Here is a 13889-nt window from a genome sequence, read left to right as displayed (position 1 = left end):
TCCACCATTCAATAAGATCACGGCTGACCTGATTGTAATTTCAACTCTGCATTTTTGCATATACCAATAACCTTTCATCCCCTTGGTAATCAACATTCTATCTCCCTCTGCTTTAAAAGTATATGGATTCTGAATTTTGAGGAAGGGAATTCCAAAGACTGTCAACCCTCAAAGAGAAATAATGTTTCCTCATCTCTTTTCTTGAAATAAGGGGCGCCCCCTTATTATTTAAACTATGACCCCTAGTTCCAGATTCTCACATATGAGGAAACATACTTTCAACATGCTCAAACTCGGTTAATCACTGAAGTCAACAAATGGACTTCATGGAACCTTACCACAATGGCAAGAAACATGATATTGTGAAGGAAGGGAGTGTGTACTTAGAAAGTTGGCAGCATTCCTGCCGCCTTCCTTCTAGCAATAACTGAATGGCATGGGGACCAGATGCAAAAGATGCGTGTGGTTGAAAATACACTGTCTATTTTTTAGTGTTTTGGATTATCCTGTCAGTAACTTCTTCACCTGCAGCAGCATCTCCATGATTTGGAGGGGTCTGGATTGGGTTGGGATTGGTATACTAGTAGTGGCTTGAAAGTTGGAATCTGAAGGCTGTTAAGAATGGCATCTTTTGCTCCTGATAACTGCCTTAAAAATAAATCTATGATGCACAATGAAATGTTATTAAAAGCTGTGCTTGGGAGCAACCATGAGAGTAAAAGGGCATTCAATGTGGAATGTAAGTGAAGGCAGCAAGTACAATCCTTTCTTTAGAAATTTCACAACCCAGGTTTTCAGGTCATCACTGCTGTTCCCAGTGCACGATTAACACACTATATGCTTTCCAGGATGTTTTTTTGTACAGATGTTGTTAATCTGGCCATCAATTTTCTTGTGTAGGAAACTATCATTACAATTTTAAATTCTAATATCATTTTTAACTCAATGCGGCACATAAACTTCTTGTACTTTCAATGGAGGCAACCCTAATGGCTTAGATGTTAGATTCCATCTACCAGGGTAATTATCCAGCAACTGAGTAACAGTACGGAGGAGCAACCAGTTAAATGAAAGGAGATAAATCAATCTGAGTCAGAATCTGAATCTACAGCAAGTTCCTGTGTTTAAAACGTATGGCTTGCAGTTTTAACAGTTGCTAAATACACCATTTTGGTCCTTGTGTGAGCCTGTTTGAATTTCAAAGGGCCAGACAATTATAATTTCAAAAGGAATTACTGCTCAGTTTTTTTTCTGCTCCATTTTGAGAAATTAAAGGAAATCAATCACGTCGATCAAGGTGAGTAATAGAATAAAGTGGATTATTTTGCAACTGTAAGTTTTCTTTCAATAAATTGTTCATAATCTTAGGTAAGGAAGGTGCAAAAAGACGTAGCCCCTGTAAATATATTTCTACCAAAATATAGGGCGGCACTGTGGCTCAGTGGTCAGCACTGCTGCCTCACAGCACCAGAGTCCCAGGTTCAATTCCAGCCTCGGGCGACTGTCTGTATGGAGTTTGCACATTCTCCCCGTGTCTGCGTGGGTTTCATTTGGGTGCTCCAGTTTCCTCCTACAGTCCAAAGATGTGCAGGTCAGGTGAATTGACCATGCTAAATTGTCCGTAGTGCTAGTCAGAGGGAAATTTGTCTGGGTTACTCTTCAGATGGTTGGTGTGGACTGGTTGGGCTGAAGAACCTGTTTCCACACTGTAGGGAATCTAATCAAAAAAGTATTGTGAATGGAAACTATGTCTAAAATATCAGAAAATGTCAACGTTCAGACCTTAATCTGGCCATGTTAGTTGACCTCAGTTGGACTTGATGACAGGGATCCTACAGATGCCTCACTGCTCTAAAATTTCAATCTTGATTGCTTTTCAGCAATTCCTGTTTTGAATCTCTATGGATTCTGTGTTGTAGTTGAGAAATCTTTTCCTCAAATCAGTGTTCTGATTGGGAAAGAGACCAAATGCATAACCTTTCCAACATTCTGTTGAAACCTCAGCCTCAGACAGAAAGATACTGGGTGACTTTAACGAAGATTAAAATGGTGTTGACAGGTTAACCTAATTATTCAGCAAATATAGTTCAACCATTCTCTGTTTATATAATTGAAGTAATTGAGCCACTGTTTGAACTCCTGTGACATTGCGCACAAGCGACCAAGACCAAGTGCATTATTGGAGGAGAGCTGGATGGAGGAGTAACTGGACAAGGAAAGGTGCATCGCAAGCAATGTACATGGGAGAAGATGAACAGTGGACAAGAGGAGGGATGTGGAAGGTGCCAAGAGGAGAGTGAAAGAGATGGTAATTGGGTAGAGGAGCAGAATGAACTGAGCTCAGGAGAAGAGGAGGAAGCAGGGAAAGGAAATGGGGAGGGTAACTAAATGTTGGGGGGAGCTCACCTTCCTGATGACAAGGCTGATTTTCCAATTGGGCAGTTTGAAATGAAAAGTATTATCATCCGTTTGTAGAGGTGGGGAAGACATGTCCAAGTCCAATTTTGTTCTTGTTAAACAGTTTATATCCCAATTTTTTGTTAAGTGCCGGATCTGCTATCAAGCCTGAATTTTTTTTTTATATGAACAAGATCAACAGATGCGCTGAGAAGGGATGTTTTCTAATGGTTGTATAAACATTTTCTTCTATGTTGTGGGAAAGTAGCAGTTGATAGGCATATTTGTAGTGTGGATAGACATATTTGTAGTGGTAGGGATTCCAGTTGCCCTGTGTGGAGACAACTAAGGCCAGGTTTTCACTTTCGGCGGTAAAGGTACTGTGGTGGGGTCATACCTGCTTATTCTTTAATTGCTGGACCAGATTGCATGGTTTTGATTCTGATCAAGGAAGTTTACCTCTTAGCTGCTTGGCTGTAAGTGCACAACCATTGTGGCTGCATAAAACTATTTAATGGGGTCATACGTGTAATCTGTCTGTGCACACCAATGGAAGATAAAAGGCCATGTTAATTAAAAGGCAATTCGGGGAAGAGGGGGCTGTCGTGGAGTATTTATAATGATATTAACCAATTAGGACAAATGACTTATTTCTATGGTACGGGTTCTTTGAAATGTAGTTTATTGGTGATTGTTGATGCAGTAATCTCTTCACTTGTTGACAATAGGAATTAACAGAAGCTTTAATGATGGCTATTCTCAAGAAACTGAAGGTTGAGCAAATGACCCTGGATGGTAACTGTCTTCAGGCACTTTCTCGAGTTTATGTTGCAATCTGCCGACAACAAGGAGATCTCGAAAGAGCTCGTATCCTCTCCTATAATATCTTAAAAGAAGGTAAGTTTGAGTCTAAATTACATAAACCAATAGAATGTGTTGTTCTGGATCTCCTAGTGAAATTGTAGTTCCTGTTATTAAACCGATAGTCTTCACTGAGTAAAATCTTAACTTAGTAAATGCAGTTTCATTTTCCTCCTTGAGATGCAGGCATTGCTGACAAGCCTGCCATTTATCAACCTTTCCAGGATTGTAACCCAACGACAGTTTAGAGAATGGCAAAATAGTCCCATGGCATTTTGCTGAGTGAGTTGGAGGGGATGTCAATGGTAGTGTTTCCAAGCACTTTGGTTTTTGAGGCAGTAGTTGTTGCAGGTCCTATAGGTAACGTCGACATTGGTAGGCAAACGATTGGTTTCACAACTCGGGATTTTATGGTCTGACTGAAGTTCTGCTGTCTCAGTTAGTTTTTTTTTTAAACTGATTTGTAGCACACTGATTATTGGAAGGTCTTCTTTATAAAAACCCAAAGAACTGCAGATGGTTTAAGTCCGGTACAAAAACAGGAATTGCTGGAAAAGCGCAGCAGCTCTGGCAGCATCTGTAAAGAAAAATCAGAGTTAATGTTTCTGATCCAGTGACCCTTCCTCAGACTGAGAAACTTACCTTCCCCCGTCTGTTCTGAGCAAGGGTCACTGGACCTGAAACATTAGCTTTGATTTTCCTTCACAAATGCTGCCAGACCTGCTGAGCTTTTCCAGCAGCTTCTGTTTTTGCTCAAGGTCATCTTGTCTGGTTGCTAGTTAGCTGACTTCTGTCACTCAGTGTGACACTGTCGTATTGCAGTGTACACTTGGGTAACTAGATCTTCAACTGTGACCCGTACAGTATGCTCATGCTGGAATGCAGGCTTATGGGCAGCACAGTAACTCTGTGGTTAGCACTGCTGCCCCACAGCACCAGGGTCCAAGGTTCGGGTGACTGTCTGTGTGGAATTTGCACATTCTCCCCGTGTCTGCATGAGTTTCATCCAGGTGCTCCAGTTTCCTCCCACAGTCCAAAGATGTGCAGGTCATGTGAATTGGCTATGCTAAATTGACCATTGTGCTAGGTGCATTCGTCAGAGGGAAATGGGTCTGGGTGGGTTACTCTTGGAGGGTCGATGTGGACTGGCTTGGCCGAAGGGTCTGTTTCCGCGCTGTAGGCAATATAACCTAATCTATTCTACACATTCAGTCCCACTAACATCACCCCAGTAAAGTTGAACCTGACTTTTTAGCCCCTGTCCTTGTGTATTCTTCAAAATGCAAAATCTGCCTGCAGATTAGGACAAAATCTGCAGGGCTTTGCTTACTGTTGAGAAGGGTTTTGAAGTCCTCTTTGGATGCATAAATCTAAAATTCAGTGGATCCCTCTCTAATAACCATTAATTTACATATACCATTTTTGGGTGTATCAGCACACTTTTTTCCAAAAACGAACGTTGGAAGTACAAATGAAACGTTTGCTTGGTAACTTGGGGTTCTGACTCATAGTCATGACACCAGACAGGAGAACATACCATATTGTATGCTGACAAGGCAGCGCATTTTAGAGATCAAGAGACTAGCACACCAGCATTGAAGTCAAAATACAACATTGCAACCACATTGATGTGAGGTGAAATTCATGAACACTAATTATCTTTCCCTGTAACAGACGCAAGCAACCTCCAAATGTAGATGAGTAACTCTAAACCAGAAGCAGAATTTTTGAATGATCAAAGATTGAAATTTTGAAGTTTTCTTTTTAACCAGGTGCCTCAATCTTTCATATTTGAGACTACAGTACATTTCAAATAGTATCAAAAATAATTCACAAGAAATAATTCATGTTTTTAAATTCAACTGGAATTATTCAATTTTGTAAAGTGTGAAAATGGTATCCAAAATAGTGCCTCTTCAGATATCTCATTATACTGAATTTTGCAGTATGTAATTCTGTTTTGTTTCATTCCATCTGAAAATATTCTTTTTTCTTTGCAATTCCGCATTTCACATGTGGATAGGTCAAATATTTATATTGCAGCATGTACCAGATTTTCTATTTGATAAAGTTTTTTTTTTCCAGATTTTCCAGATTCAAGCAAATTGTTGCTGCTCATCCTGAGTGTTTGGCAGAACATATTTTCTACGCAAGGACCAGTCAATAAAGCTATGCAAGCTGTTGCCAAGCAACGTGCCAAAGGAGATGTTCTGAATTGTTTGAGTGCATACCTCAATTGGGAAAAGGTACAGTTACTTTATGACATTTTGTCACAGTCTAAATTGGAGGGGACAGTGTAGAAGTGAATGGTTTTATAGATACACTTTTGTCAGGTATTGAGGTCAATCAGACTAAGTGCTTATAAATTTCTGAAATCAGTGAGAAGATTCCATCATATGATACTTGCCATTTTCCCTGACACATTACAAAAAAAATCATTTCTGTAACATATTGAGGCATATTCTCATCTACCTGTTTCTTTTCATTTCTTCAGTGTCCTTCTGAAGTGTTTTTACTGCATCTTTATTTCTGAATTTGGCATTATCTGTAAATTTTGAAAATATGCTGTGTAGGTCATTATATCAAAAAGAGCTGTGATCTTGCTTTTCTAAATGATAGTTTACTGTGTCCTCAATTGTTGCCTGTCAAAATTTCCTCCATATTGATGTTTAAGCTAATTGGTTCACAGTTGACAGGTAGACATATCTCCTATTTTTGAAGAGGGATGTAACATTTGGAATCCATTAGCTCTCCAGCACCAGTTCTATATGTCCACCTGTGTCCTTGATGAGTATGGACCTGTCAAGCAGGGAAGTAGTAGTTGAGCGAGGGAACCATGGTTTACTAAAGAAGTTGAAATTCTTGTCAAGAGGAAGATGGAGGCTTATGTAAAGATGAGACGTGAAGGCTCAGTACGGGCGCATGAGAATTACAAGTTAACCAGGAAGGACCAAAAGAGGGAGCTAAGAAGAATCAGGTGGGACATGAGAAGTCTTTGGCAGGTAGGATCAAGGAAAACTCTAAAGCTTTCTGTAGGTATGTCAGGAATAAAAGAATGACTAGAGTAAGATTAGGGCCAGTAAAGGACAGTAATGGGAAGTTGTGCGTGGAGCCTGAAGAGAATAGGATAGGCACTAAATGAACATTTTCTGTCAGTCTTCCCACAGGAAAAAGACAGTGGTCAAGGAGAATACTGAGATACAGGCTATTTGACTAGAGGTTCATAAGGAGGAGGTGTTAGCATTTCTGCAAAGTGTAAAAATTAAATAAGTCCCTTGGGCCGGATGGGATTTATCCTAGGGTTCTCTGGGAAGTCAGGGAGGAGATTGCCAAGCCTTTGGGTTTGGTCTTAATGTCATCATTGTCTACAGGATTAGTGCCAGAAGACTGGAGGATAGCAAATGTTATCCCCATTGAATGAATGTATGCTTCAACGAATGAATGAACACAGTTTGATTCATTGAACGAATGAGTGATGATTGAGTCAGTGAATTAATGAATGAAGTTTGAATCATTGACTCAAACTTCACTCATTAAGTTTGAGTCCATGAATTAATGAATGAAATTTGATTAATTGAATGAATGCATGAAGTTTGTTTCGTTTAATGAATAAACGAAGTTTGGTTTGTTGAATTACTGAGTGAAGTTTGAGTCAAGAGTAGTAAGGGCATGGAATGCCCTGCCTGCAACAGTAGTGGACTCACAAACATTAAGAGGATTTAAATGATCATTGGATAGACATATGGATGAAAATGGAATAGTGTAGGTTAGATGGACTTCAGATTGGTTTCCTAGGTTGGCGCAATCTCGAGGACCGAAGGGCCTGTACTCTGCTGTAATGTTCTATGTTGTATATCTAAGGAGATTTTGACTAGGCTGCCACAAATGGGGTGCATCCCATCTGGTTCAGGATTTTTTTTTCCCCTTTTGAAGACAACCAGTCTCTTAAGTGCCTTATTTTTATCCAATGCAAAATGACTACCGCCTCCTCCTTTATTCCCACACTGGCAACAGTATTTTCTAGTGAATGCAAACTTTTTTTACTCTTTCTCCAGAATTAAAGCCAGCACTGCTTCCCTGCTTGCTGAGATAGAAATGCATAAATGAAGAAAGCTCCTAGTACATATTAGATGAGTTCCTCCTCCTTTCCCTTCACAAAATTACAATCTCATTTTTATAATTAAAGCAGAGGGAAGCCACAAATGATCTTTTCAGTGTTCTCGCAGCAGAAAGTGAAAATGTTACCTTGCCTGTTTATTAGAATTCAGTTGCCAGATCTGTCCACTTTCTTTGGAGATCGTTGATGAAGCTGCGTCTTCAACAAGCAGAGAGATTTAATTCTCATATGTACTTATTTAATTTTTCAGAATTCCCCCCTAGATATTAGTCCTTTGGTTTCGAGTTTCCTTATTGCCATGCAGCAGAGTCCTAAAGTGGGATTCCGAACAAGTAATGAATACGGCATGGATTTTAATGATGATATGTGGGAGCTGATTTACGCGATAGATTTGCTGTGTTCTCAACAGCCATGGTCATGGACACACAACAATTTCATAAGGTAATTCAGAGATATGCTTGATTCTAAAATGACCATTTAAATGATTTGAATGTGTGCATAATTCCATGTACTCGATGGATCAATTTTTTTTATCTGTTCATGGGATGGAGATTCACAATCTGGGCCAACATTTATTGCCCACCTGTAGTTACCCTGGAAGTAGTAGTGGTTAATCTTGAACTACAGCAATACTTGGAATGTAGGTACAGCCGCAACATTGTTAGGAAGGGAATTCCAGGATTTTTAACCCAGCGACACCAACAGATGATGAAATAACTCCAAGTCAGGGTGCTGGAGAATTAGAGGGGGACTTTTGGGTGATATTCCCATGTATCTGCTGCCCTTGATCTTCGAGGCGATGAAGATCGTGGTGAGTTAACGTATACAGCCCAGTCATTCCTACCATAACACTGATTACTATGAAAGGCATGGTACGGTTTGTTTCATATCTGAGTTTATAACTGAGCTGAACAGTTAGATAATTCAGTTAGGTGCTAACATTATCCTCAGTCCCAGGCTTGAGTGGGATTAAAATAAGCTGTGGTTCAAATTTATGATTGCTAGTCAGTGATGATTGCTGGATTGAACATAGAAAGTTTTGAAAGTCTTCTTTCAGAGGCATAACCAGCACGAGCCAGTTTAAACAATAATTCTAATATTTTATTAGCATGTTTAAGGCTATAGTCACACGGCTGCATCAAATTAAGAACCATGTTTTCTGAAATGCACTCAAAATTGCCATGCTTGTCAAACCAAAATTTTATTGCAGTACAGAATCATCCAAAGGCTATGACATTTTTGTTTTAATTGATATTTGAGGCTGATCCCCAATCTCTCAAAAGACCATTAGGAAATTAAGAGCAGCTAGTGGGGTGCACGGCACTGACATTTCCTTTTGCATGATATAATTAATGCTTTCACTCTACTTCCAATCCAGTGAGATGGCAAATATATCAGAAGTGAAATGCTTTTCTTTGGTAGTATTTCTCAGTAAAGTGCTGTTTTGCTATCATTTTGGTGGAATGTTTATAATGTGCATTCTCTTTTTTTTATTATTGTTGACTTCTCTGCTTTTTTTTCTTTTAGGACAGAGGTGTGGCCTGTAATGGATAAATGGATGAAACGCAGAAGAGGACAAGCAAATATGCCAAATGTTCCAGATGCTACAGTGGCAGGCGTCATGAGACTTATTGGTAATTAATTTGATTATGGAAAACTATACTTAACATAGTTGAAGATTCTGTGAATTATGAGGTACAGGTAATGCCACATTGGCTTTTTCAACCTTCTGATTTTATGAAGTAAAAATTATGTAAAATTTAAAGTTTAACCTTCACTCTTCTTTTATTATGCAGCATATATCTTGTTTTTGCATCAAATTTATTTTGTAGGGCAGTAGGTTATGGCAATCTTTTTGAATATACTGTGTAATTTTTTCTTAATTCTCTATTGAGGTTATCAGATTAATTTGGGAATCTTTTTTAACAAAGAAAAACATCCAACCCATTTTCAAAAGTTGTCATTCACACAAAGGAACATTTTTTTCTCAAATCCAAAAGGAAAGTAAATAGTAAAACAAACACTATCTCGAACTTGGTTGTCCTGTACGTTTTGCATGGTCATGAAGGAGAAATCTCTTCCAGAATGAGACTCTACCCGAGTGAATATATAGTTCATGAAATTTGGATACAGCGTGAGAGGTCATGCAGAGGGCAAGGGGTGCTTTTGCTGATGTTTTTAGCTTGTAAGCATTTTTTAAACAGGATAAAATTGAAGACCAGGATTAGGGGACGAGCACAAAACAGTGTAAATTGTAATTTCATTGGTTGGCAACAGCTACTAATTTGTCTATATCAACCTCTTTCAGTTGAAGATAAATAGTGGAAATAATAACAAGCTACAAACTAAAAAGACAATACAAAATTTTAAAAAAAACAAATCAAGAACCATATAATGGAAATGCTAGGCCCAGGACTCTTCACCGACGTATCAGGAAGTGGAAGAGTTACCTGGATTCTGTGTTTCAGAAGGCATTCACACCCCTTAACTTACCTCAAATTCGGTCAGGGGCAGAAGGGTGTGACTACATATGAGGCAGGTGGATAGTGCTGAAGGAGCTTTAGCCTTTGAGCTTGTCCAACAGATTTGAGATTGTTGCTCCCTGTGTGTTTGGGAGTGGGGCTGTAGGGAGGATCAACAATCTGACCATAGCACCATGGTACAAGGAGCCATTCAAGAGGATGGAGAAAAGAGAAATGTAATTGTAATCAAGGATAGTATAGTCAGGGGAATAGACTGTGGCCATAATCAATAGTCCTGCAGGCTGTGTTGCCTGCCTGGGTTCAGGAAATCTCATCTGGGCTGCAGAGGACTTTGGAGTGGTCAGGCCAAGCTACAGTTGTCATGGTCCACATAGATACCAACAGTAAAAGTGGAAAGAGGCTCTGCTGAGGGAATATGAGCAACTTGGAGCTAAATTAAAAAGCAGAACCGAACAGGTGATCATCTCTGGAGTATTAACTGAGTCAAGAGCAAATTGGTATAGGCCAACAAGATTAAAGAGTCAGTTGTATGCAATTATGGAAATAGTTAAAGGGGGGACGGCTCAGCTGAGCTTTTCCAAGAACTTATCTATCTCGGTCTTAAATACACTCATTGACTTGGCCTCCCACAGTGTTCTGTGACAATGAATTCAACAGGTTAACCACCATCTGAATGAAGAAATTCCTCCTCTTCTCAGTTCCAAAGGGTTATCCCTTCATTCTGAGGCTGTTTCCATAACCAGTAATAGGATGGAAAAAAACTGAAAAGTTCAGAAATCTAACTTCAGACACAGCAGATAAGGGGATAGCTATAAGAAGGGAGACAGTCAACTCAGAGCTGAGGGTGTTGTACTTAAATGCGTAGAGCAAACAAAACAAGATAAATGAGGTTGTAGCGCAGGTTGAAATTGGCAGGTACAATATTGTGGGTATCACAGAGTCGTGGCTGTAATGGAATCAGGGCAAAGAACTAAATATCCAAGATAGACATCCTTTCGAAAGGAAGGCAGATGACAGAGGGGACAGTTAGTAAGAACTGACAGATGGCTTGTTAGTAAGAAATAAAATTTAAGTCAATAGCAAGAAGTGATATAGAGTTAGAAGGCATAGAATCTGAGAGTAGAGTTGAGAAACCATAAAGGAGAAAACAGTCTGATTGGAATTGTGTACAGGTCTCCTAACACCAGTCAGGACATGGGGAAGAAAATAACTCCGGACATAGAAAAGGCATGTAAAAGAGGTACTATGGCAATACTCTTGGGGGATTTCAATATGCAGGTGGACTGGGAAAATCAGGCTGGTAGCAGATCTCAAGAAGAAGAATTTGTGGACAGTTCACCAGATGATTCTTTGGCTCAGCTTGTGGTAGAGCACACTGGGAAACAGGCAGTGCTGGATTTGGTGATGTGTAATGAAGCGGACTTTGTTAGGGAGCTGAAGATGAAGGAAGCCTTGCGGGTAAGTGATCAATTCACCCCGCAGTTTGAGGGGAGAAGCTGTAATCAGATGTAACGGTATTACAATTGATTAAAGATAACTACAAAGGCATAAATGAGGTGCTGGCCAGAGTTGGTAAGAAAGCCCAGTAAGCAAATTGGTGGAGCAGCAATGGCAGGAGTTTCTGGGGAGGCACGCCAGAGATCCATCAAAAGGAAGCAGCAGCATACTAAGGGGACGAAGAGGTAACCATGGCTGACAAGAGAAGTCAAAGACAGCAAAAAAGCAAAAGGAAAGGTATACAATGTGATTAGATTACTGGTAGTCAAAGGATTGGGAAGCCTTTAAAAACTAGCAGAGGATAACTTAAAAAAAAAAAATTGAGGGCTGAAAATAGAAGATGAAATATGAGAGTAAGCTGGCTAGTAAAATCCAAGATTTCAAGAGTTTTTGTAGGTATGTAAAAGGTAAGAGAGAGGCAAGGCTGCACCACTGAGAGATGAGGTTGGGGAGCCAAGAAATGGCAGAGGAAATGAATAGGTACTTTGCAACAGTTTTCATGGTGGAAGGCTCCGTAGCATATCAGAACTTCAAAAGAGTCAGGGGCAGAGTAAGTGTAGTGGCTATCACCTAAGGAGAAGGTTTTTGGGAAGCTGAAAGGCTAGAAGGTGGATAAATCATCTGGATCAGATGGACGAAACTCCAGAATTCTGAAGGAGATAGTTGAGGCGATTGTAGAGACAAAAATGGTGATTTTGTTTTCGGGAATCATTGGAGTCTAAGAACATTCTAGAGAATTGGAAAATGGCTAATGTAACACCCCTGTTTAAGAACAGATCAAGTCAGAAGACAAGAAACTATCGGCTGGTTAGCCTGACTTCAGTAGTTAATAAGATTTTTACAGTCCAATATTAAGGATGAGATTGCAGACTACTTGGAAGTGAAAGGTAAAATAGGACTGAGTCAAATCTTTTACAATTCGTTTGAGGAGGTAACGAGCAAATTAGACAAAGGAGAGCCCGTGGGCATGATCTATTTGGATTTTCAAAAGGCCTTTGACAAGGTGCCACACAGGAGGTTCTTAGATAAGACAAGAGCTCCATGGTGTTAAGGGCAAGGTACTGCCATGGTTATAGAATTGGCTGACTGGTAGAAGACAGAGAAGGGGTAAAGGGATCTTTTTTCTGGAATGCGGCCATTGACTAGTAGTCTTCTGAAGTGGTCTGTGTTGGGACCACAAGTATTCATGTTGCATGTGGTGATGTGGATGAAGGAACTGAGGGCATTGTTGCTAAGTTTGCAGATAACACAAAAGATAGATTGATGGGCAGGTAGTGTTGAGGAAGTAAGCAGGTTGTAAAAGGATTTGGACCAGCTAGGAGAGTGGACAAAGAAGTCTCAGATGGAATACAGTGTGGAAAAGTGTGAGGTTATGCACTTTTGACAAATGAACGGAGGTGTCAACTATTTTCTAAATGGGGAAAGGTTTTGAAATCTGAAGCACAGGAGGGACTTGGGAATCCTAGTTCATGACTCTCTTACATACCAGTTCAGTTGCAGTTAGGAAAGAAAATGCAATGCTACCAATCATTTCGAGAGGGCTAGAATGCAAGACAGAGATGTACTGCTGAGGCTGTATACAGCACTGGTCAGACTGTATTTGGAGTATTGTGAGCAGTTTTGGGTCCCATACTTAAGGAAGGATGTGCTGGCATTGGCGGTAGTCCAGAAGAGGTTTGCAAGAATGTTCCCAGAGATGAAGGGCTTGTCATATGAGGAACAGTCGAGGACTCTGGGTGTGTATATCTAGTCATAGACACACACAGCACGGAAACAGACCCTTTGGTCCAACTCGTCCATGCCGACTAGATATCCTAACCTGATCTAGTCCCATTTTCCAGCACTTGGCCCATATCTCTCTCAACCTTCCTATGAATATGCCCATCCAGGTGCCTTTTAAATGCTATAATTGAACCAACCTCCACCACTTCCTTTGGCAGCTCATTCCATACACGCACGATGTGTACGGTGGCACAGTGATTAGCCCTGTTGCCTCACAGCGCCAGGGCTCTGGGTTCGATTCCCACCTTGCGTGACTGTGTGGAGTTTGCACATTCTCCCTGTGTTTGCATGGGTTTCCTCTGGGTGCTCCAGTTTCCTCCCACAATGCAAAGATGTGCTGGTCAGGTGAATTGGCCGTGCTAAATTGCCCATAGTGTAAGGTGCATTAGTCAGGGATAAATATCAGGTAGGGGAATGGGTCTCGGTGGGTTACTCTTCAGAGGGTCGGTGTGGACATGTTGGGCCGTAGGGCCTGTTTGCATACTGTAGGGAATCTAATCTAATCCAAACCACCCTCTGTGTAAAAAGGTTGCCCCTTATGTCCATTTTATATCTTTCCCCTCTCACCATAAACCTATGCCCTCTAGTTTTGCATTCCCCCACCCCAGGGAAAAAAGCCTTGCCTATTTATTCTATCCATGCCCCTCATGACTTTATAAACCTCCTATAAGGTCACCCCTCAGTCTCTGATACTCCAGGGAAAACAGCCCCAGCCTATTCAGCTTCTCCCCATACCTCAATTCCTCCACCTC

The 13889-nt window shown here is 40.4% G+C and overlaps 1 protein-coding gene across 2 annotated transcripts in view; it reads left to right on the top strand.

The window, feature by feature from the left end:
* The window catches only part of ice1 (KIAA0947-like (H. sapiens)), a 77272-nt gene that overhangs the window by 49255 nt on the left and 14128 nt on the right, over positions 1 to 13889 (top strand). For both annotated transcript variants that reach the window (XM_087987019.1, XM_087987018.1), the window contains 4 exons: positions 3126 to 3294; positions 5344 to 5504; positions 7626 to 7816; positions 8903 to 9009. In XM_087987019.1, the coding sequence (XP_087843145.1) occupies positions 3126 to 3294; positions 5344 to 5504; positions 7626 to 7816; positions 8903 to 9009 (628 nt within the window). The remainder of the gene's footprint in view (positions 1 to 3125; positions 3295 to 5343; positions 5505 to 7625; positions 7817 to 8902; positions 9010 to 13889) is intronic.

This window comes from Chiloscyllium plagiosum, unplaced genomic scaffold (assembly GCF_037043375.1).
Source record: "Chiloscyllium plagiosum isolate Xiang-an unplaced genomic scaffold, Cpla_swu_hap1 HiC_scaffold_5, whole genome shotgun sequence".
Taxonomy (NCBI): Eukaryota; Metazoa; Chordata; class Chondrichthyes; order Orectolobiformes; family Hemiscylliidae; genus Chiloscyllium; species Chiloscyllium plagiosum.
Note: the sequence above shows the minus strand (reverse complement) of the source record. Positions and strands in the feature narration are given on the sequence as shown.